General features: G+C 40.3%; 2 protein-coding genes across 3 annotated transcripts; both read right to left on the reverse strand.

Annotated features, from left to right (window-relative positions):
- Window positions 1–647: 647 nt before the first annotated feature.
- On the reverse strand, window positions 648–11,032 carry LOC134627709 (F-box/LRR-repeat protein 3-like). Of its 2 annotated transcripts, none has more exons than XM_063474054.1 (6): window positions 10,742–11,032; window positions 7,135–7,339; window positions 4,996–5,160; window positions 4,764–4,886; window positions 4,010–4,181; window positions 648–3,792 (listed from the first exon to the last, which is right to left on the reverse strand). In XM_063474054.1, exons 2-6 carry the CDS (start codon window positions 7,336–7,338, stop codon window positions 3,152–3,154), a joined length of 1,305 nt encoding a protein of 434 aa, XP_063330124.1. In that variant the 5' UTR covers window position 7,339; window positions 10,742–11,032; the 3' UTR covers window positions 648–3,151. The 2 variants fall into 2 exon arrangements, with proteins under 2 accessions (XP_063330124.1, XP_063330130.1); XM_063474060.1 differs by having other exon boundaries at window positions 10,706–11,032.
- A 2,950-nt stretch (window positions 11,033–13,982) lies between these two features.
- Window positions 13,983–26,832, reverse strand: tgfbrap1 (transforming growth factor, beta receptor associated protein 1). The gene is made up of 13 exons (XM_063474071.1): window positions 26,597–26,832; window positions 24,513–25,223; window positions 22,638–22,832; window positions 21,840–21,994; window positions 21,577–21,659; window positions 20,828–21,008; window positions 20,581–20,741; window positions 20,000–20,057; window positions 19,750–19,893; window positions 19,353–19,496; window positions 18,301–18,460; window positions 17,653–18,104; window positions 13,983–17,461 (listed from the first exon to the last, which is right to left on the reverse strand). Exons 2-13 carry the CDS (start codon window positions 25,207–25,209, stop codon window positions 17,273–17,275), a joined length of 2,619 nt encoding a protein of 872 aa, XP_063330141.1. The 5' UTR covers window positions 25,210–25,223; window positions 26,597–26,832; the 3' UTR covers window positions 13,983–17,272.
- Window positions 26,833–27,159: the final 327 nt, after the last annotated feature.

Below are 27,159 nucleotides of genomic sequence, written 5' to 3' on the forward strand. Positions count from 1 at the left end.
GGGTATCCTTAACAACACTGCATTTCATTACTCTCAGAGAGTTATGATAGCATCTTATGATATCTATATTCACATTTCTCTCTGATTTTGTAGCACAACAGCAACATTTTTTCTAACTTCCTGGAGCAGTACAGAGCTAGCAGTCAGACTTTAAAATAGGCGTATAGAATAGATACCTGCTCGGATATGTGTGCATGTATTATCTCTCCCAATGCATTTTTTATACACATAAACAAATAGCTTAGTGAAATGTCTTCTAGTATATTTTACTGTACATAGCAACCATTTGCACATCATAAAAATTGACTTTTTCATATTATTTTTGCTTGTTTTATTTGTACACTGTCTTTTTCCTTCCTTAATTTTCCTCATTTGTTCTCATATATCTCTAATGCCTTTTTTCTTACTGAGCCTTGTGCTGCTGTAACTTGTGAATTTCTCCAGTATGGGGATTAATAAAGTCTATATCTATCTAAATACCTCACTGAACTCTGAATATGATCTTGAAACAGTTCAAAGAACTTAAATCCATGTGAACTGAAGCACATCATTGTCTTTATAGTACAACATTTTTTTTTTTTTTTTAAACAATTTTTACTGGAATGCTTCATCTCTTTGGGAAAAGAACGAGACGTTACTCTCCAAAAAATCTTCTCAATACAATGCAGCTTTATTTAGATTAAATATAAACAACATGTTGTTCTCTATACAACTGCAGCCCTTACTCGGCCAGTTTTCTGATACTACGATAATCATGTGCAAGCACAACACAAATGTGGTTAATATTAACCAACAGACGGCATATTTGCATTTGTATTTGTATAGATACACCATAAACTGTACTGTGCGCCAGTAAAGGATAAAGTCCACTGTCAGGCGTGGCAGCTTCGCAGAAACAGAAAACTTACAAGTAAGACGTTACAGGGCCTGTTACAGGGTACAATATCAATATAAAGGAGTGGCTCTTCTATTAACATTTGCCCAAAAAAAAAAAAGTAAAAAAAAAAAAACAAAAACAAAAAAATCAGACAAGGTGAAATATAAACCTCGTAAACTCGGAACATAATGACTGACAGACTAAAAGGTGTCCAACTTAAATCAGCTTTCAGCCCACTGCAACAAAAACAATAGAGAAAGACAAATATTTCATGCTTACACATTCATGAAAACACTTGGCTACATCAACATTCAGCTGCCATACTGTCCCGTCTGCAGGGCTGCACGATTACAAATATCATCTACAACCACTCGCTTCATTTGTGAAAGCCCACTGTGTCTGTGACAGGCTGAAGAACACAGCCCTAACGTTACAACTGTGCGCACATCAATCAAATAACCTTCGAAATTCTGAATTTGATTCCCAATTAGTTACAATTTTCCTGAATCACACTAATATTTCTTCAAGTTAGAAATAGAAGCATAATCAGTGACTGTGCTGTATAGAGGGTTTTGGTTTCCCAGGATGATTTCTGTGTGTCAGTTAACAAAAAACAAAAAAAAAATCCACTTTAGGATCTTATAATCTCAATGTTTGTAAGAAACTAACCTTGTAAAATCAAGTTAACTACAAAAGGTGGCTCCGCTGCTAAATCCTGTGACCATTTAGCTCCAAAATTGCTCCATTTCCCTCCCTAATGCTACTCTCGGGACCTTCATTAGGGTAAAAGTGCATCGAAAGGAATCATTAAATGTACAGATATATGATTAGAATTTCTCTCTTACATTTGTTTTTAAATATAACAGATTTTATATTTACAATTACAGGAACGTGGGCGCAGGCAATGCAGAAAATAAACTATCGTACATTACACACGCACGCACATATATGTTTATATATACACATATTTATACAGTATATGAAGACAAACACGATCATGGCCAAAGTGACCAAAGAAAACTGCCTCCACAATTTGCTGTCCAAAATCAAACACAGGGCAGAAACATGAGGTTCAAAAGCACATTCAAATAAAACTGAAGTTGTGACACAGTGATGGATGGCAGGAGCAGACAAAACAAGTAAGTACTGTCTGTGCTGCTGCCTCCCTCCTTGTAGTCACATGATCAGCAACCACAATCTATAACAAGCTGTCGCCTCACTGTGAAAAAAATCACTCATTCTTGTACAGTCACAACTTATTACTGCAGCTGTAAAGAAACAAACAAAAATATATCAGAAAACCTTCTATAACATTAATTTGGGTGACTTTGAATGAGTACTAAAATACATTAGCTTATAATGGTGATCATCCCCTTCTACTGCAAGTATTTCTCTACCTCACAAAGACTAAACTGCCTGGCTTCAAAGACACTGGGTTCAGTGTGGTGATGATAATCTCTTTAACATCTGCATGTTAACTCGTTTAAGTGAAATTAAGCTCAGTGCTTTAAAGTTTCTGATTTATATTAAAAGGATTATAATTACAAGGCAAAAAGGAATATTTGTTACATGCATCTTGTGTGTATGAAACAAATTAGGTGCATTTATGCTCGCCGGACCGGTGGTTCTGCACGCCAACTGTGACGTCGCAATAGCGCAGTATCATTTAAAGCAGGATTTTCCTGAATGATAGGTGTCACCACTGACATAAAACATCCACATTAGCTGTGGCACAGGAGAAAAAGTCAAAACCAGAAGCAAAACAATTGCAATGATAGACTTAAACAAGAGACTTAATTCTGACACGAGTGCACTCCCAAACCAGCTGCTGCAGCAATGGCACGGACACCTGTGTGAAGCTACAAAAGTTTCTGGTACGATTGACCAGAATGACGAATAAAAGGCGCGGATTGCCCCAGCAGATGTGATGTCACTTTCGTCGTACATCACCGTTCGTGAGAGCAAAAACAGCGAGCATAAACGGGCCATTAGTTGCCAGACATATTTGTTAATCCCCCTGGAAAAGTGACACTCCCAAACCCTCCTCAAACACTATATTTATCCAGTATTCAAGGGCTGAAGAAAACAAGATACTAAATGTTACAAATTACGTAAATTATAATCTATAAATATACACCTAAATACAAAAGTTATATACAGAAATTTGTAGCTGAAATCAATACATGTTAATAAAATAAAATCAGTTTTCTTCATGTTTTCAGAAAAAAAAAAAAAAGAAAGAAAGATGAGAAAGATGAGCCTTCTACCAGAGCTCTACCACGTAGGCATCATGTCTGGGAACCAGACGCGACCCAAATGCTTTGATACCTCCCAGTGGATATCATCCAACCCATAGTGATGATCTGGAACCAGTACTTCCTCCATGATGGATAGCTGTGTCAGTCTGTCTCCACACATCTTGACAAACTCCACGAAGGCGCTGCAGGACACTTCGCACTCTCCCAAGCCGATGGCAGACAGCTGCGTGCAGCGCTGGGCGATGCGGATCAGCTCCTCGTCCAGCGGTCGCAGCCCATTGGCGCACACCACCAGCTCGACCAGACGCGGGCAGTTGAGGCCGACGCGCCCCAGCACATCTTTGCTGACGGAGCGGCCGAAGTACAGATGCGTAACAGGGATTTCGTCGCGGAAGAAAGGGCCAAACTCATCCTCGTAGAGGAAGAAGTACATGACCAGATTAAATTTAGGCGAGTGACGCATCATGGCGTCCCAGCTGCTCTTTTTGATGGTGTGAAACTGTTGGCCGGGATTTTCACTGACCACGTCAATGCGGAGGTGCTCGAGATGCACGTGCTTCTCCGAGGAGAGGGCGATGAGAAGTTCATCGCTCAGCAAATGGTAGTTGAGAGCCAGTTCTCTCAGGCCATGGCACTGATCAGCCACACACAGGATGCCTGGAAATACACGCCCAAAAAATAAATGCAGTGTTTACTGACAACCTGTACAGCACGTCTATAAATCGCACCCAAGCCCCTGAGAAACAAGGGAGAAACCTTACAATTTCAGCAATAACAGTTCTCAATCAATCAATCAAATTCTACACAATGACTCATTAGTCATTACTAATCATTAAGGCCCCTAATTTCTCTCATTTGTTCCATTTGTCAGTACCTGCAGGTGAAACGTGAGGGCAGCTGCTCATTTTGAGCAGTTTGAGCGTGTCGCTGTTATTGGCCACCAGGACTTTAAGAGACGGGTCATCCACGGGCGTGTCATCAATCTTCAGGGAGGACAGGGATTTAGAGTTGACGAAAACCACAGTCAGTGCTGAGATGAAGTGGGACTGTTGAACAGAGAAGAGAGAGAAACAATAAGCAAACATTTTATTTAAGAAATCTGCAGACAGATCTAGTAACAAGCATCTAATTCAACTACACATACACATTGAAATTTTCAGGTTTGTCTAGGAGCAGATGCATATTTGTGCAGGTAGTTGTAAAATAAAAGCTGCAAACAAAACAAAACCGCGGCACAGCAAATTACCATAATTACACAGAGTTTCTTTTACATTATATGCATCTGTGGGATCTGTCTTCTGACATAAAGTGTCAAAGAAAACACGGGCAGAGTACAAGATTTTGGAGATATCAACTTGTAGACCTTCCCACAGGCACTTGACTTTAATCAGACCAGCTTCCTTTCAGGCATTAATCAAAGGAGCTCTAAAGCGGTGGATTTTCAGATCTCTGCGGTGCGTTACAATTCACAGACGCTCATGTCTGAGTGCTTCAGTGGTTCTCAAATCTTCTCAGTCATGCCTCATTTCTAAGGCTCTGCAAAAGCTCACGCCCCACCTTGTGGTGTCACGTCTAAGTTTGCTTTTACTTGAAAATGCACACGATGTAACCCTCTTGCTGAGGCTGACCTTAGGCATCTCCATGAAGCTGGGCCTGGCTGTGGAGATGAGCCCCAGAGTTTTCAAAGAACAATTCACCAGCTGAGAGAGGATGTCACATGCTGCTTCTGCAGACTCTCTGCTGCTGTCCACCTGGCAGCACACAGAGAAAATGGCACTGTGAGTTGGGCAGCACATAAAAATCCACTTCGCTTCATCACTGAACTGCTGTAACATCAAACTGCCCCCCTCTCTTTCGTACCTTGAAGCTGACATACTGCAGGTGGTCCGAGTGCCTCTTGATGATCTGTTTTATGAGGTCTGGGTGTGTGGCCTTCAGGTAGGAGCTGGCTGGCTGGTTCAACTCAAACTCAAAGCATCGCCACAGTTCTGGCATGTGAAAGGCCTCGTTCCAGCCCCGGCATACCTGCAGCAACAACACAAACTTTTCAATTTTTCATGCTGAGGACAAAAATACTTCTTTTTCTTTTTTTTTTCCATCCTCAGGCAAGAGGACAAAATGTGACTCAGAGAAGAGAAACCAATAATTAATCTTAGAGGTGTCACCCTGGCACAAATGTCGAGGATATGACTTGTTGAAACAGGAAAACAGCAACACTGTACATCTGCTTGCTTACAGTTTAAACTCCTGCTGAGTTACGTAATCATAATGCTCAGAAGTTATTTGGAAAATAAATGCCACTAATATTTTGTAGCAGTAGGTAGCATCTGTTTGTCATGGCACAGTAAACTGGTAAATAAGTATTTAATATTAATAATGATTTTTTAAAAAGGAGCCACTGGCTCCTTTTTAAAAAATACCTGGCTCTGAGTCAGCGGTATTAATAAAGCATGTGCGAAGCCGTAAGAACCTTCAAACATGCTGCATCGCATCAGCTTCTTTAGCCAACTGGGTGTGAAAGGAAATTAAGAAGTGTCAAAATCCTCACTGCCTGTTTCGTGGGTGTAAATATATACATAACACATAAATAAAACATTTCTTATGCGTTTCTGCTGCTGGGTGCCCTCTGCAGGATAGTGACGAATTTTTTTTTTTTTTTTTTTGGGGGGGGGGTAGAAAAACTACCAAGCTTAAAGTCATGAGACAGTGGACAGGTGAAGTGTGGCCAAAGGAGATCACTCAATTTTGGTGTCTAACCACTTTTCTTTTTAACTGCAAAGCCTTAGCCTTAGCTCTTGGAGTCTGGCTGCACGCTTTGTTTATACCATCTATCCAAACTTGGTAACTAACTAGCTTTGCACAGCCGTTTGCTACATAAAGACACAGTAGAGCACAAGCCCCAGCAGACTGACCAGTCACTGTTGTGGCAACCTTCAATATCTCCTGAATCTCCCACCTCGAAGTTGTAGGATCCAACTCAAACGTGTGCAGCTGGTTCCTTGTTCTGCTCTATTAAAATGGTTTGAGCTGGAAAATGACTCTAATCAGACCTTGAAGCACCAGAAAACTGACTGGCTTCTCTTCATTGGCTCCCTGTTAAATTCACAATCAAATTTAAAATCCTTTTCCTTACATACGAGGTCTTGAATAATTTTAAAGACCTGTTCTTGTGATTTGATATAAAAATTGAACTGAACTGCAGCACGATGAAGTCAGACTATCCTGATGTGAGATCTACTGGTGAGACAGCTGATTACTTTATACTGCTTTTTTTAAATTTTGTACATAAATTAAATTGTGCTCATGAACAGTATGACTTTATAATACTCCAATGCATTTGGTCTCAGTCCACTGAAACAGCCGTACTGTAGCTTAACAAGCAAGTGAATTGGGGAAGTTCTTTGTCTGCAACAGCAAAGCTGTCAAACATTCAAATATTATATGCTTTTGCATTTTCCATTATGTTTACCACTTAGATGCTCATGCTGCATTTTATTTGTGCAGAAAAACTGAAAACATCTTGTTGATCTCCCTCATGAATGAGTAACCTTCCATTAAAGTGTTAACAGCAAAATGCTGCAACTTTAAAAAAAGAGATAAACTGGCAGCAGTTCGAATTGAGGCAGAGCTTTGAAACATGATCCCATACCCACAAACTAACAGAACCCTGCTTTACCTTCTTAGTTTAGCCGAATGAAGACCTCTCTCATTATATGAACAAATACAGCATGTATCACAATCAAAGTCAAGCTGAAGCACCCACTTATGGCCTTTAAGGCTCATAATCCTCCATCAGATAAACTCAGCAACCATTAGGTATAATAATGCCAATGTAGCGTGTAAGTAAAGCAATACAAACGAGGCTTACACATTAGTATGAGAGGGAAAAAAATGTGACTGTGCTGTTCTAGTTCTTACAACTAATAAATACTGCCCCCTGCTACATATTGTAAACTAAGAGCAGCTATAAATGCTGCTTTATTACTATTATATGGGTACCTGGGAGGCAAAAGCCCTATCCAGTAGAGGCAGGTACTGGAAGATGTGGAGCAGGATCTCCTGTGGCAGACACTCCCAGCGGGCTTCCTTGTCCTCCAAATCTTTCTCCCTCCTCTGCTTGCGGGACCGTTTAAGAGTCTTCTGACACCCACCGCTGGTTCCACCTCCATCCTCCTGCTCGTTCCCTTGGAGACCTCGTTTCATCCTGGGTGAACAGATGAGGGTTTAAAATCCAGACAGATGGGCTGAGTTTTTCTGCTCGGCGTTGTGCATGTTATCCCAGTTGTTTTTATTTTTGCAGCCCATATATGGAAGCCCGACACATGACCCTAAAGCCACAAATATTTTTATTGGGTAATCTGGTTAGTTATATATAAATTTGCTTATTTTGGGTCATGAACTAGTAAAAACAAAAACAAAAATCATTTCACAGCAACATATACAGCTGTTGTGATAAAGATGTGAATCTTATGTTCCCATTTGAAAAATGAACAGATAACAAAACTACCAGTGCCTATAGATTATCAATGAAAACCAGGAGGAGTGCTTCTCCTTTCTAAATGTAGACTCCAAGCAGGATCACATGACCCCATGGTTAGGTCAATAACTTGGTGTATTTGACTGAATTCAGCTAGTCAAAAATCAGCAGTTGATTAAACAAGACTATCTAGAACATATGAGTACAAAGGTTTTTACAGTTAACTAAAACTACAGCATTGTGCAAAACTCTTGAGTCACCCCTTGTTTCTTTATATTTTGCTTAAAATGAGCTCGACTTTCTTGTATTTTCTTAAGTGCGTTTGAATAATAGTTATCCAGGCTTTAAGAAGGCCTTTTGCAGTTTTTCTCTCAACATTGGTTGCTTTTTCATTCATTCATTTTCAGTCCATTGTTCTTTAATGTGCCTTTCTATTATTTTTGTATACATTTCTCTTGTTTTGTATATATCCCCCTGACTGTATACATCTCTCTTGGTTGCCATTTATTCATGCTGTTTACTATTTATATTTTAATTCCTGCACAGTTGGTGGGGAGCACCCATAATCTTGTTGCACATGCACAATGATAATAAAGAGCTATTCTGTTCTATTCTATTCTATTCCTTCTAGCTGACCATTTTCAGAGGAATGTTTTTGCTTGTTTGTTTGTTTAGACTTTTAACACTGACCTAGGAATCATTCAAGCATAAAAGTGCACCTAAATTAACAGTGTTGTGTCAACACATAACAGACAACTTAGCAAAGAACCAGTTTTACATTGTATCTTGGGCACTTCATTTCTAGTAGCCTGTAAGAAAGACACAGTTTGTTTCCAATGTATTTAGCTCAATCTGTGAAAAATGCTTAAGATAGCATCATCTGCTAACCATAAAAATTGTATTTTTGTACCAACAAGGTGACTTCCAAAGTACTATTAGCCAACAACTTCTAATATCTCAGTATGGTGTGCAGAGTGTCCTCAAAACGTTTGAGAAAACTGGACAAAAAAATGTGATGGGCCTTAAAAACTAACTTTAGCAGATGAACAGCAGATGAACAGCATCTGAACGTGATGACCTTAAGAAAGATTGATCTTTCTTTTTTTTTTCTCTAACGTTCACTAAAGCTCATAAATGGTCTCATAGGAAGGGGTGGCTGACAAGAAGCCATTGTTAAGGAAGGGAAACAGGGAGAAAAGGCTGAGGTGTCCCAAATTATACAAGAACTGGTCTGTAAATCAGCAGCAACAAGTCCGATGGAGTGACAAATCCACATTTGAAATTTCTGATTTAAATTGTTGCTAGTGAGCATCTAAAGCCATCTGTAAAACACTATATTATGCTTTGGGGCTGCATTTCAGCCAGTGGTGTGAGGAATCTGCACAAAAATGAAGGAAATGCATTCAGAGAGAAGTGCTGTCAAAGTCTGATCTACCATGTAATACCATCTGAAAAGCACCTGATTGGCAACAGCTGCATTTTTTTTCTTTTTAGTTTGTCAATGATCCAAAACACACAGCCAACGCAGTAAACGCAAACTGAACATAACCTGTTCTCAACAGCTTTAGCTTATATCCTCTCGGCTCCACACCCAGCGCTGTTTAATAAATAGATCCTCATGCTCTCCCCACAGAGGTCTGAGGGATCTTCCAGGAATGGTCAATAGGCAATGATTTCATACCTGTTGAACTCTAATCTGGAACCTTAGGTCTACGGCATAGATTACCATGGCGATATAGGGTTAGGGTTAGGTACCCAGACCAAAAAACAAACAAACAACAAAAAAAAAAACCTCGCCTCATAGTACAGAACTCTGAAAAACTATTCCTGAAACCCACTTAAAGATATTACACGAAAGCTGTTCAGGCTGTGTTGAATAACAAAGGTGGTCACACTAAATATCGATTTTCAAGCTTGTTAGAACTGTACAAACTATTTTGTGTTTTATACTGTATTTCCATGTATGTTTGCAATGCACATGTTTACATACAAAATGCAAAGTTATATATAAATACATATAAAATCTAAATAATCAAAACGTTTGCATACTGCTGCAGATGCAAAAAATGAAAAACTGGCCTTTAGAAAAAAAAAACATGAAAACAGAAATAATATTGCATTTTTATATCACGGAATATAAAAAGGAAGTATATTTAGCTGTCATTCTTGTCAAAACACATAACAGTTTTCTAATTTCATAGTACTAATATACTATGTATGACTGCGCAATGACAATAAAGAGTTATCTTAATTCCAAAAAAAATAAAACTAACAGCTAAATCAATGAAAACTAATGCTGAACATGTTTAAAGAATAAAAGGGACACGAAAAAAAGCAAACCAAAACTAAATCGAAAAGAATTTAAAAAAAAACTTCAAAGAACATCACAAAAGCATATTTACTCTGCTGTCCACCAAGGTGTGTGTGTGTGTGTATGTATGTACTCTGTTTTTTAATAATACCTCTTTAGTTTTAACCTGTGGCTGCATGGATACTGGTTAACTAGTTAACTTGTTTTCCAAACAAAAACACTCGTGACGAGTTTCTTTTATCATTAACAATTTAAAACAGCTTACTGCCTCTATCGGCTTTCCCGTTTCCCGAGTATCGGTCGATTCTCACAGGTACGCGAGCACCAAGTTAGAAAGCAACGTGTTTATTTCCGTCTATCCTGGAAGTCTGTCCTGACTACTGTGTGCACTGGGCCATTCCGCGTGTTTTGCCTCACACACGCTGGTGATTAACTGCAAGAACAGCCTACGTGTTTCCTTCAGCGTTTCTTCTGCCCACCTGAAAATGAAAACAGTACAAATGGAGGACACGCCTCCCTCTGCTTCAACCACCAGCACCGTGTGGTCAGACTGCCTCAAAGTTAGCTTCCCTTCGCTGATGCTGTCTTTCAATAAAAGCGCCTTTTTCCACGAATAAATGCCACGCTGTGGACGTCGCTTAATGCCACCGCAGTTTACAGCAACAACACACCCGTCAGGAGTTAGCTTAGCTCAGCCCAACTATACATCTTGGCAACTACTTAGCAAAGTCTACCCACTTAACATAAAACAGTGACTAAAAACAGCTCCATCAGACACTTACAGGGCTACGGCAGTTATTTATCTTCACCCTCCTCACCTGGTTATCACCTACTCCGTGGGGCTGTTTATTCAAAGACGATCACTCAACGTCAACCGGGACCGACACAAGAAAACTGCGTCCGAGCTGGCCGACCGATCAAACACATTGGACCATACGACAGCACGGTGTGTCGGGAGGTTAGCGAAAACTGCCGGGAAGCTGGTGAAATGAGGTTTTCAAAAGTGTGCTGGCTTTCCGAGCGCCTGACCTAGTTTCGCTTCTAAACTCTCAGCTTCGCTACTTTGCTTGTCAGCTAAAGATGGCGTTTGTGTTGTTGTGCGGAGCAGCCAGTGGGCTTATTACAGCCGTTCCGCGGTTACCGTGAACGGTCGGTAGGGGGAGCAGTTTCACCCCAAGATGTTTTCATGCAGAGATATGGCGGTTTTCAAATGAAAAAAGAAGAAATTACATTTTTAAACAATAATATGAAATTGAATCCAAAGAGTGACATTTATGCTATGTCATTTAAATATCCCCATTAAAAATTAAAACATTTAATCTTCCAATAATAATGATACTAATAATAGTAATAAACTTCATTTATATACCACCTGAAAAATTGAGGTGTTGGAGAGAAGAGCAATGAAACTATGTAAAATCAAGGCAGAATGTATGTGTGTGAATGAGTGAGGCAGGTGTAATAGGGAAGCTGCAAGGAGTGGAGTGAAGTTTAAATACCTGCGGTCAACCATCCAAAGATAGTGCAGCACAAGAGAGGTGGGGACAGGGTGGAGGGGGTGGAGACGAGTGTCACGGGTGATTTGTGACAGAAAGAAAGGAGTAAGAATAAAAGCAAAGGATTGATTGCTATGACATGTGGTTTGGAGAGAGTAGTACATGCAAAAAGAAGTCTGAGCTGGAGGTGGCAGAGTTGAAGATGCTTTTTGTTGGGAGTGACCAGGATGGATAGGATAAGAAATGAGAATATCAGACAGACAGCTCAGGTTGTTTGGACATGTGCAGAGCAGGGTTAGTGGATATATGGGACAAAGCTTGTTGAAGATAAGGCTACCAAGCAGGAGGAAAAGAGCAAGACCAGAGAGAAAATGGTGGGTGTAGTGATGGTGTAGTGGTGGACATGCAGAGGGTTGATGTTACACAGGAGGAGAACAATTGCCACTATATTTAAGAGAGAAGCCCACCGTGCTAGGAAGTAAATATAGACTGTTACTCTCTCTCAGTCAGGATAAAATACTGGTTGTGCACAGGTAGTGTCATGTTCAAACAGTCTTACCACAGGAATTTAACTAATCCTTTGCTTCAAACTGGGAACACAGTCCTGTCCTGGCATGTCACTGTCCCAGTGGCAATGGCATTATTCAGCTCAACAGGCATCCAATGGTGACTCTGTTGCCTCTGGCTCGTAAGTGTGTACTCTCCTTCACCATGCCCTGCACAGTGAAGACTGGTCAGTGATAAGGTCATATTAATACAGATACACCATAAACTTACAATGCTATGCAGATGATACCCAGCTTTATTTATCCATGAAGCCAGCTTAATCAAATAAATTAATTAAATTACAGCCATGCCTTAAAGACAAAAGCATGGATGAACTGTAATTCCCTACTTCTAAATTCCGATAATAAAACTGAGGTCATTGTGCTCAGCCCTAAAAATCTTAGAAATATGGTGTCTAATCACAAACATACTCTGAATGGCATTACCTTGGTCTCCAGTAACACCTGGGAGTAATTTCTGACCAGAATATATCTTTCGATGTGCATACTAAACATTATCTTTCATTTGCCTAATATTGCTAAAATCAAATTCAATTTCTTAAATTTAATGCCTGACCTTGGCTGGGCACTCCTTATAACATCTGCCACTTCATTAATTCTGAGTACAGAAAGAAGCAGCGTGAAGAATGCTGCCAGCAAGTAAGGCAGCACGAGCAAGTCGGGATTAGTGCGTCAGGATCTCCAGAGGTAGGATGGGTTTGCTGGAGAACAAGATGGAAACACAGTTTTCCTTTGGTTGGTTGTTTTCCAGTTCCAATTGCTTCGTGTTGCTCTGCACAGTGAATGTCTCCTCTGCCATACACTGCAGTTGTGCACTCAGACTCAGCTGTTTATTGATCTGAGTGAAAACAGTCAGTGATCAGGATCATCAAAACTGCAGTCACAACAGGCTTCCAACTGCATCGCCGTCTCTTCACGCAGCGAGGAGTCTCTTATCTGCCAATTTCATCTTGAACGTCTGAAATATTTGTTACCGTGTCTTCAACAAAACTACAAAAGAAAAAAAGAAGACATGAGAAAAGTTATCAGTTTGAATCATAAATGCTCTCAAAATCCATGCGTCTTTATTATAATCAGCTTCTTTTAATCTTAGTTCTCATCTCCAGAATTGTCAGGATTGACATGAAGACATTATTATTGGCACCATTTGCATGTTTGAAAAAAAAAAATTCTGTGTTTTTTGGTGGGATTGGGGATTTGTGCGCAGAGACAGGTAAGGAGTCAGTCTCGTCGCATCAACACTACCATAAGCCTGCTGCCACCACAGTTAGCAGTTAGAGCATAGGTGTCAAATTTGGCCTGCAGCCTAATTACATTTGGCCCGTGAAGCCATACAAAATTACTATTAGAGCTAGCCTGCCGGTATTATACAGTGCATGTACTGCTAATACTACAATTCCCAGAATGCTCTGTTGGTGTTTTGGCGCGTCAGTCACGACAGCACCCTCTCCTCTGTTGACCATAGTCATAGCAACCATGCAAATACTGCCATGCTACCTATACCAAAATAGCAAAAAGAAAGGCAGAAAACAGGAGCTTTCTGGATAGGTGGGAGAATATGATGAAAATTTGATAAATGATAAAATGATAAAATTTAATTCAGAAGGCTGCAAATACAATTTTTATTTAAGAAATGAATTCTACTGATGTGTTATTTAATTGGAATTTTGATTTTGCATGTGTGCAATATTAAGTTGTATATACGTTTATATAAGTTATATATATTGTTTAGTATTAAGCTTTGCTTGTTCCATATTCAGTTTTTCAGCAAAACTTGTTTGAGTCCATAAGAAAAGATTCCTTGTTATATTTGGAGGAAGATTTTTTTCAATGAATATTAATGTTAGCCCACGACTTTGATCCAGTTTTGAATTTTGGCCCACTGTGTATTTGAGTTTGACACCCCTGAGTTAGAGTGTAAGACAATGAGTTTTTGCTGCTAAAATGTATGCTTTAACTTCACACTCAAGAGGTTAACTGACATCCAACAAAACAGCTGCTTAAAAAAATCATTTTTATTACTCTTTAATCCACAGAAAAACTTTAATTCCCAAGAAGTGAGGGGGAAAAAAGAAAAAAACAGTAATCCTGCTAATCATGCTAAAATGCATGTTGGAATTACTTGTGAGCTGATGCAGTTTCATGTTTATTAAACCAGGTTGGCCCTTTTTCCATCCACACTGGCACTGATGGAGGAAGCAGCAAAGGGATACAAATGCAGTATATACAGAGGTATAGATATATATTTATGTAAAATACGACAGGATGCTTTCACACAGCTCTCCTGAATACTTTTATCATCATTCTTTGAAGTCATGGCGAGGAGTTTTAAGCAAGCTATGACTAAATTCGTCAGACAGAAGAAGCTGTGGAGTGAAACCCAATGCATCCACAAAGCTCAGCCTTCCGAGTTAGCCCATGAATGCACAAAGTTCTTTACATGTAGAAATAGGCAGCAGGTAGCTAACATCAATACCACCACAGCATTCAGAGACACAGGTTTTAGTAGATTGGACAACTTTGAATTCATGAAAGTTTTCCCCTAAAAAACATGGAGATCAACAATGATTTAAACTGAGTATATTCTGTGGGCAGCACACGGACACAGTCATGTTTACTTTGGGGTTTCCTTCATTCCTCTGTTTAGAAGCCTCACCTTCTAAAGATATTTATGAACATGCCCGATTCTTCTCTTCACAAACATGACATCCACCTGCTATGAGTTATGAAGATGTGTTAAGCAACAGCATATGATCTGAGGTGTGACAGCGCCCGATGATTAAACACTTTGTTTTGTCACACTTGTGAAACGTTTAGAGGAGAAAGATGTTTTAGGGGAACAAGCGCAGTGCAGCATCATGCATTAGTTAGTTGGTCGTTTCATTATGAATGCAGGAAAAAAAATCATTGTTCCTCACTGAACCTGCACACTGTGGCAGCGAGTCTGATACAGCAGCTGTAAGTACAAGTTTTTGTTTTCCCAAAAATCTTTGAATCATGCAGTTATAGTGACTGTCAGACTGAGGTTGTATAATTTGAAAGTGAGATTAAACACATTTAAAACACAGTTACTTTATTCCACAGCTACCCCACCTGTTATTTAAAGCATACCCAGGGTAGTAAGTGGAGCCGTGGTAAAGGACCTTAAAGTGATTTTCACGAATGTGTGGTTCTTTTATTTTTCAACATAAAGACATGAGTGATGCTCTTTATTTGTTTGCCTGTGAACCTAATTATGCAAAAACAACCAGGCTGAATTTATTGAAACTCGAAACTGGAGCATGTGCCAAGAACATTGAACTGTAGAGGTTGTGGTGTCAGCTGGCGTTCTGGTTTCAGACACATTACTGCCATCTTCTGGTGTCTTTAGAAACAGTCACAGGGAGATGAAGCTCTTGTGTTGAAATATGAAAAGGCTGCCAAAAGTAATTTACCCCTGCATATTAATAGAGACAAATTACAGTTATCACACTGCATTCTTGCCAGATTCTTTCTGAAATTGAAATTTTTAATTTACTTTATCTGTTTGGAACAATTAATTTCTGGAGAGTCAAACCTAATTTAATTTCTGATGAAAACATCTTTATACACATCCCGCACACACATTTTCCTCTGAAATGTGTTTTGCTGAAAGGATTCAAATGAATACACAACAAAACCTCAGTGAAATAATGATCTTTTTAAAAAGAACGTATTAGTGTGGGGTATCTGATCTTTAAAAAATTCAAACAGGTTAGGCAACTTGCAAAGACAGGCTCCAAACATAAGTGTAATATTCTTTTCTTGTTATATTTTCAAATACTTTGCATATCCACCTCATTCTCATAGACCAAAGACTATGATGCCATAACTAACTTGACTACTTTTCCTGTTACGATGTCACAGGTGTGTGAAGAAAAGACACTGTTAGTTGACTTCATGCAGGATCTTTCACCCACTTACCCATCAGTTTATTTTGTGCACGGTTCATTTTTTTCCTCAGTCTAACGCTTTAAGTGTTTCACCTTAAATGTCATTGCATACTACTGATGCTCTTGGACACACTGCCATTTTTATGAAGTCTCACAATCTTTGTTATCACGTTCACTGCGGGCAGTTTTCTTTAACACTTGTTGCATTAAATACAAATCCAAAACTGAGAAAGCTGAGAATTTTACAGGCTCTTTGAATCACAGAAATGAGGAGGGTGCACTTTGCACTTTCAATGGAGAGAGTTGTAGTTTGTGGCCTGTTGTTCTACATGATTGATCCTGTACACAAATTTTAAACAAATAGCCTATACTTCAACTTAAATGTTTTGCTCAGTATTGCATACATGCATACATTAGGATATCTAACAGTATGAGTGGCCTGTTAAAACAAACAAAATGTATGCATGCATGCTTGGGGCAATGGAAATTTTATTTATTTGTTCCTTGAAACCAGACAAAATGTATGCAGGTTCATTTCAGTTACGCTGTAAGATTAACTGTCACATCATTAAGGATTCATCTCATTTGTGCAACTTGTAGAAGGTCAATGTGATGTGTATAGTATAATAAATGTCCAATTACACTTATTCATACGTGAAGCATTGTTATTTTGACATTTTATGTTGTTGCTGCTCCACAGAAGGTTGGTGTTTATTTGTTTAAACCTTGGTATGACAATCATTTAGTGGGTTTGGATCAAATTGTTGCCTGTCAGTTACCAACTAATACAACATCACTGTGGGTGGAGGGAAAGCAGCTTTGAGACCAGAACAAAGAGTCAAAGACGTACAAAAAAACAACAAAAAAAACAAACAGACTTTTTCCATCAGTACTGATGAGCCTTTGTAGTATTCACATTACAACCCAACTCTGTAATGTGCGAGTTAAGACAGGTTAGAACAGTATTAATACAATACCCATATGGAGCCGATTAGACCCAAAAGTGTAAGACTGTTCATGCTTCAGAAATATATGCAATGAGATTCAAATATTATGTTCTGTAGTTCAAGCAGTTTCTTGAATTTAGGATTAAAAAAAAGAAAAAGAAAGAAAAAACAAAGACAGGACGGCCACAGAATGGAACAGAAATCAAACTGTAAGTCTGAAAGTGCAGTACAACTGCGGCGCTCGAGTCCCCCACACAGTCGCCCAGCCTTCTTTGTGTGTCTTAACTCCACAGCTGCAGAGCCCACTAGGGGAACTGAGGCTCTGTGCCTTTTGTCATCCCCCCTCAGCCATTGAAAATCTCAGCGCATCCTGCTGTAGTTTGGTGCCTCTCATCACAAACCATGAGGTTTCTTAAAAAGGGTTAAGTCTCACGTGTGTTTACTGCTATTAGTCAACTGTCTCTTTGTGGGAGAGTCTCTTACTCTCTGGGCGACACAGTGGGTGTGGACAGGCACTCCACCGGGCAGACACACCACGCTGGGCTCGCTGAAGGTATTGTGGCACAGGTGGCATCCCTTCTTTTCAGACACAAAGACGGGTTTCTTACACTCTTTCAACTGGACGAGAAAAAAAAAAATAACAGGGAAAGGAGTTTTAAGGTGTTTTGTTAATAACTGTTTTCATGGCTGTTTACCCGTTTATTTGATCGTGAAACCAGAAAATTAAAAATGAAAGTGTTTCGTTAAGCATAAGACTAGAGCAGTTATTTATATACTTATCTAGCTTAATACTATAATGCGTTTCTTACCCTATCGTGCAGCAGTTGAAGGTTTTCAGAGTGTGCGAGCCCTAAAGCGATCCTGGACGTGCGGCAGGTGTGCATGCTGGCCCTGATGGCTCGACCCAGAAAGGGACGCAGCAGCTGAAGTGACCAGCCTTCTGGCAGCATTCGCAGGACACGGACCGCGTCAAACACCTCCCCGTGCCGATTTAGGAGGTCCACTGCCGCCATCTCCAGCTCTCCGCTGTCTCCCGATTGCCCAGGAGGGCTCCCATCCAAATACACCCCCAGCAGCAGGTGAAAGAGCTGCTGTCGGTACGCCGAATCTCTACTAGAAGAGGCCCATAAGCAGAAGGCCTCGGCGGACGGGAAGTCTCTGAGCTGGTGCACCAGAATGTGCAGTGCTTTGTCATGCTCCTCTAGTTTTCCATGTAGTGTTGCACGCTCTAGCAGCAGTTCTTCACGGTTCTCCATTTTAGCTGAACAGAGCACAAGAACACAAAACATTATGAAATCTCCAAAATGATCTCCAGATGCACAATTAAATGAAAAGCAAGACCTCGTTAGAGCGCATCAATTAAATCTTGTTCAAAATCTTTAAAGAGACGTTACAATGTAATTCCACAAGAAAAAAGAAACGCCTGTTAGAGACAAACAAACAGATATTTTTCTCACCTAAAAGAAACTGTACACGGTATAGGTCGGACTCCCTGAGCAGGGCTTGAAGCCTTTCCCTAGCTTTGGTCAGCTGTTCCTCATCTTTTGGAGACTGTGACATCAAAGATAACACTCTCTCCAAGTACAACACAGCCAGATGTGTGTGGAACTTCTCCTTCTGCATCCACAAACATGAAAACAGTTCAAATTAAATAAGCTTTTAAAGATGCACGTCTGTAGATGGAAACCTAAAAATAAATCCACGATGAGAGTTGTCCAAAATAACCATTTACAATGATTCCAAACTGCACTGTGATTCAATACTATAGGTAAGCAAGTTTCTAGAATCTAATGTTAGCTAGAAAAATGAAAAAGGGGCATCGTGGGACCTACTTTCAGGATCACTTTAAGGATCTTATTCCCAAACTACAAGAGTGAAGCATGTCTGCAGCCCACAGGTCAGACTGTGGTTTCACTGAGCAGCAGCAAGTGTTCAGTTGTGTGCATGTGCAGCAGTTCGCAGATGTGAAAACATTTATAGACTTCAGGCTTCAAGAACTCATGAAAATATTCATCCAAGCATTTATAAAAGTACTTATACTTAAGCTCCAAATTAAGGATGTGCACACCCTTTAGAAGCAACTTAATTCTGACAGCTCAGGACTAGAAGGGGAAGTCGGGGAGACAGAGCTAACCACCGAAGCTACCATGTCTCATGTGAGCCGCTTCACTAAAATGCTTTCACATTTAGTCAAGTGTTCACATTTTCATGTCAGATTCAGGGAACATTTATACTGGAGGGACAATTTCTGGTGATGCCTTTGCCACCTTGCAGGAAAGGTTGGGTTTTATTTAACCTTAAATGTGACAGAAAGCAATGTTTACACTTCCTATTTTTCTGAATCCCCCGCTCATGCAACTGCAGAGGCTGTGCATTTGTGCTGCCAAAATATGAACAACCTACAGCTGAATATCACGCCTTCACGTCTCCTCATACTTAAACATTCTGTGGGAGTGCAGCCTGAGACCTGAACACTGTCTATAAGCTATCACAGCTTATGTTTTTGTACCTGCACCCTTTTCTCCAGCACCAGGTTCTCCAAGTAGAGCAGAAGCGCCTGGCTGTGCTTTCCCAGGTAAGTTATGACATCATCAGAGTTCAATTCCGGCTGGTCTTTACTGGTATGCCTCTTAGTGAAGATGTGGACACCTATCTATTGGCAAGAAAAGAGATTAGGTTACTACTTTAGCTTTTGCAAAATGACTGGAAGTGATGCACACTGTCTGCAGAGAAGCAAAGCTCTAAGCTCTTTAAGACATTGTACTGCAACAGAATAAGTACACTCAAACACTAGGACTAGGAAATACTGTGCAAGCATTGGCTAGTGACAGAAAGTCAACTCAAAAACTTCCAAGTGAGACCGGTATTAATAATTCTGCGGCAGCGTTACATTTTTGGTAACCTACGATGGGATCCTTCCGTAGGGCCCAGTCTGCATACTTCCATACAAGGTCCACATTAGAGGAGGTGCAGAGAAAGTCCACAATGTACTCAAAAAGATCAGATCTAGTAGGGTCTTGCAGCTCCCCATCTGCCACACGAATCCACAACTATCAGAAAGATGAAGGGTTCAATTCATAAACATCGTATTAGTGCAGATTCTTCAGTCATAAATCACTAAGAGAAAAAAATAAAAATAAAAATTGGCAAACATACCTGAAGTGCTGCTGAATCCTGACCATTATAATGATAGAGCAGTCCCAGCGCAAAATATCTTAAAGACAGAAAAGAGCTGAATGAAGCCAAAGCCGCCCTGGAGGATTACATTTTCTGTATAAAGCAATTAAATTGCCTTCCTAAACTGGACATAGTATTAAAGCTTTACCAGGGTGTTAATTAACAGTGTGGGAGGAAGGAAGAGCATTTACCCAATGAAGACCCATCTCAGTCCGTCCCTCTAGTGAATTTTGTAGCTGTAATAATTAAAGTTCTAATGTTTCCCAGTCATTCCCAAGTGTTATTTTTGCTGCCAATTACAGAATTTTAAGCCTGATTTCATATGAAGGAAGTCGGACTAATTTACTTTAATCACCATGTATACAACAGTCAAACCATGCGCTCACACGGGCACGCACACACACACACTAGAAACCAAAGCTTTTAGGTCATTGTGCATGTTTATCAATGAAGCTACAATTAACAACATTTTGGAGATCATAAAGTCTCTCTGTGTTGGACCAGTTTCTGAGTTTTTAATCATGTTAACATAAAAGATTAGATCGTAAGAGTATACAAACTTGTGATATTTCTCCAGCCATGGGACACTGTCTGCTAGCACGCAGGCATTGTCTGAAGCCAGGAGGTCTAAAAGGCTCTCGTGGTCCTGTTCGGCATACAGCTTTAACAGTGCAGTGTCCACATCCTCTCTACAGCCGTTCACCACCTCTGTGCTTCGTACCTGCACGTACAGATAATGAAAACCATTAACACAAGACAAGTGACAAAACTGTGTACAATTTTTTTTTAAGGTCTGAATCCAGTTACCTCTCCTAAATAACTTATGAGGAACTTCTTGCATCGCAACACTTTCTCCTGGTCACCCTGTGCCAGATGATTGAGATCTGCAAATTCGTGGAGAGGAGGGTGGCACCGCGTGAATGAAGAGGAAGCTGGTAGCAGTAACGGGCAGAGAGATATCAGCTCCCGCACATCCAGCTGACCCTTCCTGAAAGATCAAATAAATTAGAGTAAGGTCATAAAAACTCAACATCTCTAACTGGCATTTGTCAGAACTTTCAAAGTAGACTGAAAAGATGAGCTCACTGCAGACACAGACAACAAAAGAGTCCGATAAAATGTACAAAATGTGGCTGTGCTGTAGAAGATTTTGAGGATTAGAGATAAACTAAGTTATGGTAAGTCATGTACTTCTTGCTAGACTAATCACAGCACTTTAACATTCAAGGAACTGAGTAACCCCGCTGTATGTTCGTAAGTGATATTACAATATTAAAGTCTTTCAATTAAAGCTGAAATTCTACACTTAAAATCACATCTCCATTCTATGATCTAAAGTCCACTGCAGATGTATTCAGAGACAAAAGTGGAAAGCACGTGTCCCCTCCAAAAAATTATATCCATCTTATGGACCTGATCGCATTAAAAAAAGAAAAAACAAAAACTGGAGCCATTAAGAATGATTCTTTTATAAAATATATTCCAGACATTCTCATAAATGTCAATAAAACTGCCTGATGACTTGAGGGTTAACCAGCACTGACCCAGACTCTTACCGGAAGTGTTCTTTCGCTTCCAGAAACTGAAGCTGGCCAAACTGTATGAATCCGGCCTGCTGGAGGATTCGTTTGTGCAAATTCTGCAGAAGTAGAAAGTGACAATTTAGAAGTGAATCGAGTTTGTAGTTGTGAAAAATATTGTCTTTAATGTAACTCAGCAAGATTAGTTTAGGAAGCAGAATTATCATATTAAGATTTTCTAATAGTGACAACAGGTGCACTGTGTGGCCAACATATCATCTTCTTAAACATGTTGTTACCTGGAACTTGTCTTTGGGAATATTTCTCTGCGCTCCCTCTGTGAGAATGAGCGCCTCCTCCACTCTGTGATTGGCCAGCAAGTCTTGAATCTGTCTTTCTAGCGGCAGAGGTACTAAGACGTATACGGCCTTAGTAGAAGCCAGAATGACCTTCCCTACACACACACAAAAAAAAAAAACAAAAAAAAAAAAAAACCCAAACACAGAGCACTGAGTGGTCAGACTGATTTTTCCTCACAACAGCTCCATAAATCGAAAGCTTTGCATGCACCTGATGATTGCAGCCAAACCAGGGATAATATATACCGCACAGAAAGCTTCAGAGAGCTTTAGCTCAGAGCTTCAAGTTCACTTTCAAGCACATATGAGTGTCGTTTTGCACTTGAAGCTCAAAAATGACTTCATATTACTTCAATGCTTTTATTCTAAAGCCAAGCAGAATAAAAGTTTCATTTTAACACAGAACTGTAAAATCCTCTGTAGCAAGAAATGGTCGATAGTGCTTCAGATCCCATTAAGAGTTGAGACCTGAGTGCACAGCGCCATCCAGACGCTTTCTGATGAACAGTTTTGGTTACACAGTCCAGTCAGCCAAAGCAATAACTATTTCCATCCCCATACCATTTATTAATCCTTTCCTGTTTTTCAAACGCACTTTTCAGGAGCTCTTTGCATCAAAAAAGTACCTGTTAGTTAAACCTAATCCTTAAGGAAATTAAAATGCTATTTACTTAAATAGTAATTCCCATTTGTGATACCTTTTGGTAGACATTAGAAACAAGCATTATGCGAACATACCTTCAAAATTTTGCAAAATATGGCCATCCCTGAATGAAAGGGTCTGTTTAAGTTGTTGGTCCAACATGCTGTGGATGGTGATGAAGCTCTCGTCCAACGCCACCACGTATGGAAAACACACAGCGGCACCAATCACGCTCTCTGACCACCTGACTGGAGCTCGCTGAGATACCCCCTCTGCATTGGCAAACATTCCTGGAGATGGGATGTGGAAAAGCAGTTTTAATGATCAACATGGACATGTGAAGTATACGTGGGTGAGCCGATCCAGATATCGATACGAGCATTGGTATCGGTATTGGATCAATATTAATGCAATAGAATTTAATTTTGTCTGTAGCACATTTAACAAACAGAAAGTGACCCAAAGTGCTTTTAGAGTGGCACCTTTACATTCCAGGTCTCCATAAAAAAAAAAAAAAAAAACAGTTTTTAAAATACACAAAAAGCTGAAGTGTGTGCGTTTTGTTCTATTAACTAATTATGTAAAGTAACTCGCAGTGATTTAGTAGTCATGAAATTTTTTTCAGAATTTGAAATGAACAGTGATTCATCTCACAAATCATAACATATTGCTCTCCCCTGTATTGATTAAACATATCGTTATGGGCAACAATGGTGCTGTGTTTACTTGGTATTAGATCGATACCAATCTTTACAGTATACCCCTTTAAGCCTCCTAGTAGACACCTATGTTTTAAACTCCTACATCGCTTCATTCTCGAGTTATCACATTCGCAAACTTAAGTGTCCAAGTTGCCTGCCTGCCTTCCCAGCAGGGTGACAACCATTCCCCCTCAGCTTTTTAGAGCTGACCAATAATAAAAAACCCAAGGTGATTCTTATTAATAAACAAGCAGATGCACACATGCTGTCAAAGTTACAGAACACAATTTGATCCTTCAGACACCACCAATTAAAACAGTACTTTAATTTTAAAAAGGAAATGCATATGTTCCCTTAAACAGCCCCAAAAATAAGTTTGGAGAATCACAACATTTAAGAGATAGTGAGCAAAACAATAAGCTCTTTATTTTGAGATGTTAGCCTGCAAAAAAATGCCTGAAATGTATTTTTACACAGATGTGTGACAAATAAAAGAAAGGCTGAACCCGGAGCTCTGCAGTGAAGGGAGCTGGTGGCTGCGTTACGCTGTGGGGAGCAAAGTGCTTTACATGGTTTAGAGAGAGAAATTAAAAGCAACACAAAGCTGATGAACTTCGTCCTGTGATGAAACATTTCTATGCCAATGGGAGTGGACCCCTCAAACATGACAATGCCTCTCACTGTCCTTCTCAAACTATTTCATGAAGATGAGAATGTTTAATGTACAATCCTCTGTACTACAAAGCAGGATTTGGATTTATCCTGGTAAATTCACCTTTAATTCAAGAAGGTTCAATTAAAAGAAACAGATTACTATGGAAACTTGTGCTGCAGGACAAATCTGCTCTAGAGTAGATTATGCTTATGCTTTTTTAAGCTTTAGTCTTTCTTTCATCCAAAAAAGGATCCGTAATCTTGATTCAGAAAAATTCTGTTTTACAATCATTAATCCAAAACACAGCAACTATTTGTGCTTTTTGACCTCATATCAAATTTGCATGAAGACTAAATTTGCATCTGGATGTGAAATAATAAGTCTGTTAAACTACAGAGTCACAACTTTTGCAGCTTCAAACAGACTTTATTTAAACATTTAATACAATACATCCTGCACAATGTATTTCTTCTCAGAAAAAACACACTCGAACAGCTGATCTGGTCTTACTAAGGCCCCTTGTGTTGGAATTTCTTTTAATTTGTCACCCATTGAGATATCATCTTAAAATTCCAAGTATTCACTGCAGGGACTCTGTTTTTGTTCTGACTTACCCAGACCACCAGGTGCTGCTAAGAGAAACTCCTCCCTGCCAATTCTCTTCACAATGGGTGTCCTCTCCTCGCTGTTGTAAGGGAAGAGGTCTTGGGAGGCTCCCGTGTTGTAGTTCAGGATCATATACTGTGTGGTAAGAGCCAGGCACAAGAAGTAACCGTCGAGACTGACAGCACAGGGCTGCTCGGGCGTGGTCAACTCTTTCACCAGCTGCACTCTGTCCTCGTACACCATGTAAATCTGGACCAACCGCCGTTTGGAGGATAGCACGCCCATTTCGACACAGAACGGATCGGCGTTCACCGGGTTCTCATTAACACAAAATGATGCCACACCCCTGATCTTGGCTCCACCTCCACCTGCCAAGGGCACCGTTTCCAGCGTCACCATGTCAATGAGGAACACTATCCCTTCACAGAGCACTATGAGACGCTCCAGAGCAGAAGCAGCCCGCAGCTCAGCAACAGGTTTCTTGAGGCCAAGGTATTTGTGCAGCAACTTCTGAGCCAAGTAACCGGGCTTCCCTTTAGAGGAGGCGACCTCAGCCAGCAGAAAGTGGTGGATGAAGCAGTCATTGGTGCCCACGTACAAGTGCTTTCCACAGCATTCAATGCACTCAATGTTGATGCGAGCTTTGTCGCCCATGAGGAGATCTCGCTCCACAGCGGGGACTAGCTCAAAAGCCTTCACGCTCATCTTGGCCAAGGCATCTACAGGAGGTACAAAATAAGTTTGCATCAGCAAAGCTGCAGACAAATTCAAATAATCAATGTGGAAAGCAGACTGTACAACATTTCCCTGTGATGAATCATTAAGTCTCTGGATATACTCAGCATATCATTTATTCATAAAACTATACATGTATGTGAAGTTTTACATGTGTGAGGCTGTGAGTGTAAGGCACTTTAAAGCTGTCGATTTGAAAGGTCGATTCCCACGCCCTCCCACATCCATAAGCTCTGGGTAGTGATTAAAAGAACGATATTGGATACAAGTGGTAGAAACAAGCTTCCTTTGATGGGTGGTTGCGCTTTCCCTTAGAGGGTGAGGAGCTTGGTCGTTTAGGAGGAATGCTGGAAGTAGAGCCACTCCTCCTTATAGAAAGAAGTCAGTTAATGTGCTGGACATCTAATTAGGATGCCTCCTAAAAATCTTCTAGATGAGGCTTTGTAGGCATGTCCTACAAGGAGGAGACCCCAGGGCAGACCCAGGATACACTGGAGGGTTTACATCTCAACACTTTAATGCCTCCCTGCCAGGTGAGCTGAAGGAGGTAAAGAAAAGGAAGGTTTGGGCTTCTATGCCTACCTGTTGTTCCTACAACCGAGAGCCTGATAAAGAGCAGAAGTAAGATACTGTTTAAGACGTTTTCTCTTTAAGATAAGGAGATTGACATTTCTTGAAAATCTCTCCTTGACAGTACAGCTGAGGATTGCTGGTGTTTACATTTAAAGGCATGAGACTTAGGACTTGGGTTGCATGAAAGGTTATGTGCTCTGACACAAAAAGATTAACAAAGCAGATATGCGTCTTTATATCAACAGCTCAGTTTTATTGAGTGTCCTGTTACACTACTATAGTAACACTTTATCGTATAGTTTACCCATTTATATTTGACCCATTAGAGATTGCTTTCCTCACACCCTCACGCTCAAACAGTAGGAGCTAATGGTGTTAGCACTAGCTAGCTTCCCAAACCCAGAGGCAGCAGCGAAAAAAAAAATCACTGTTGACAGTGACTGTGTGAAGGTGAGAGATTCATCATTAGGATATGAGTCATGTCAGGAAGTCGTGGCCAGTTTTAAATCGGATAGGTTGTTTCAGTACCACGTAGCTGAGCTCTTTCGGCTAAAGTTAGCTTCTACACACTGTTCTCTTGCTATGCTAACGCTATCAAGCTAATTTAAAGCTAGGCTACATTTCCAGTGTGGTTAAAGCTGCAAGGCTACAACCCTCACGGAGTGTCCGCCCAAGGAAAATCAACCTATTTTTCAGTCAATCTCCCCTTCACTGACATGATGCTCTGTGCGCCCACACCCTGCCCAGTTCCTCCCGGAGCAGTTGGCGTAGCCAGCAGACCTACCTATCAATGCAGGCGGCGCTCGGGACGGCAGGCCGGAGTCACTACAAGCAGAAAAGCCTCAGTACTCCGAAAACCAGGACATGAACTCACACCTAAACGTCAACAATGCCATGCTGCTGGGGGTCGTTGCCGCACCGACAGCCGGATAATACAAGCTGAATGGCAGCCAGAGAGTTCCTGCTTACCCAATATGAAACGCCGCCCATTTGCATTGAACCCCTGCTGGCTGCAGGTGATATAGTGGTGCGTTCACCGTTGTTACGAGTTTTTCAACAGTAGCCACTGCTAAGAAACCACCTGGAGCAGCGTTATTGTGAGGCAGGTGCATCAGCACTATTCATTGTTTACCTCTTTACATATAAAATATTTAAACTAAACAGTCTAAGGAGCTTGGAAAGAAAAGCGTCTGGACTTCCAAGCTCCTTAGACTACTATGACCTGGGTGACTGAGAACCTTCACAGACATTTAAACTAAACACAAATATTTCAGTATATTTCAGTAATTAACAAGTAATATTGATCTTTATCTCTGGTGATGCTCATAGCTGACAAGTGCGTTACAA

This window comes from Pelmatolapia mariae, linkage group LG1, assembly GCF_036321145.2.
Source record: "Pelmatolapia mariae isolate MD_Pm_ZW linkage group LG1, Pm_UMD_F_2, whole genome shotgun sequence".
NCBI classification, from domain to species: domain Eukaryota; kingdom Metazoa; phylum Chordata; class Actinopteri; order Cichliformes; family Cichlidae; genus Pelmatolapia; species Pelmatolapia mariae.

Coding starts and splice junctions, on each gene's coding strand:
- tgfbrap1 (XM_063474071.1), bottom strand. CDS start 25,209: ATGAGCGTGAAGGCTTTTGAGCTAGTCCCCGCTGTGGAGCGAGATCTC. Junction 19,497..19,749: donor CCCTACGGAAGGATCCCATC/GTAGGTTACCAA, acceptor TCTTGCCAATAG/ATAGGTGTCCACATCTTCAC. Junction 18,105..18,300: donor CCGTGTACAGTTTCTTTTAG/GTGAGAAAAATA, acceptor TGCTCTGTTCAG/CTAAAATGGAGAACCGTGAA.
- LOC134627709 (XM_063474054.1), bottom strand. CDS start 7,338: ATGAAACGAGGTCTCCAAGGGAACGAGCAGGAGGATGGAGGTGGAACC. Junction 5,161..7,134: donor ATAGGGCTTTTGCCTCCCAG/GTACCCATATAA, acceptor TTGTTGCTGCAG/GTATGCCGGGGCTGGAACGA. Junction 3,793..4,009: donor CCCTCACGTTTCACCTGCAG/GTACTGACAAAT, acceptor GTGTATTTCCAG/GCATCCTGTGTGTGGCTGAT.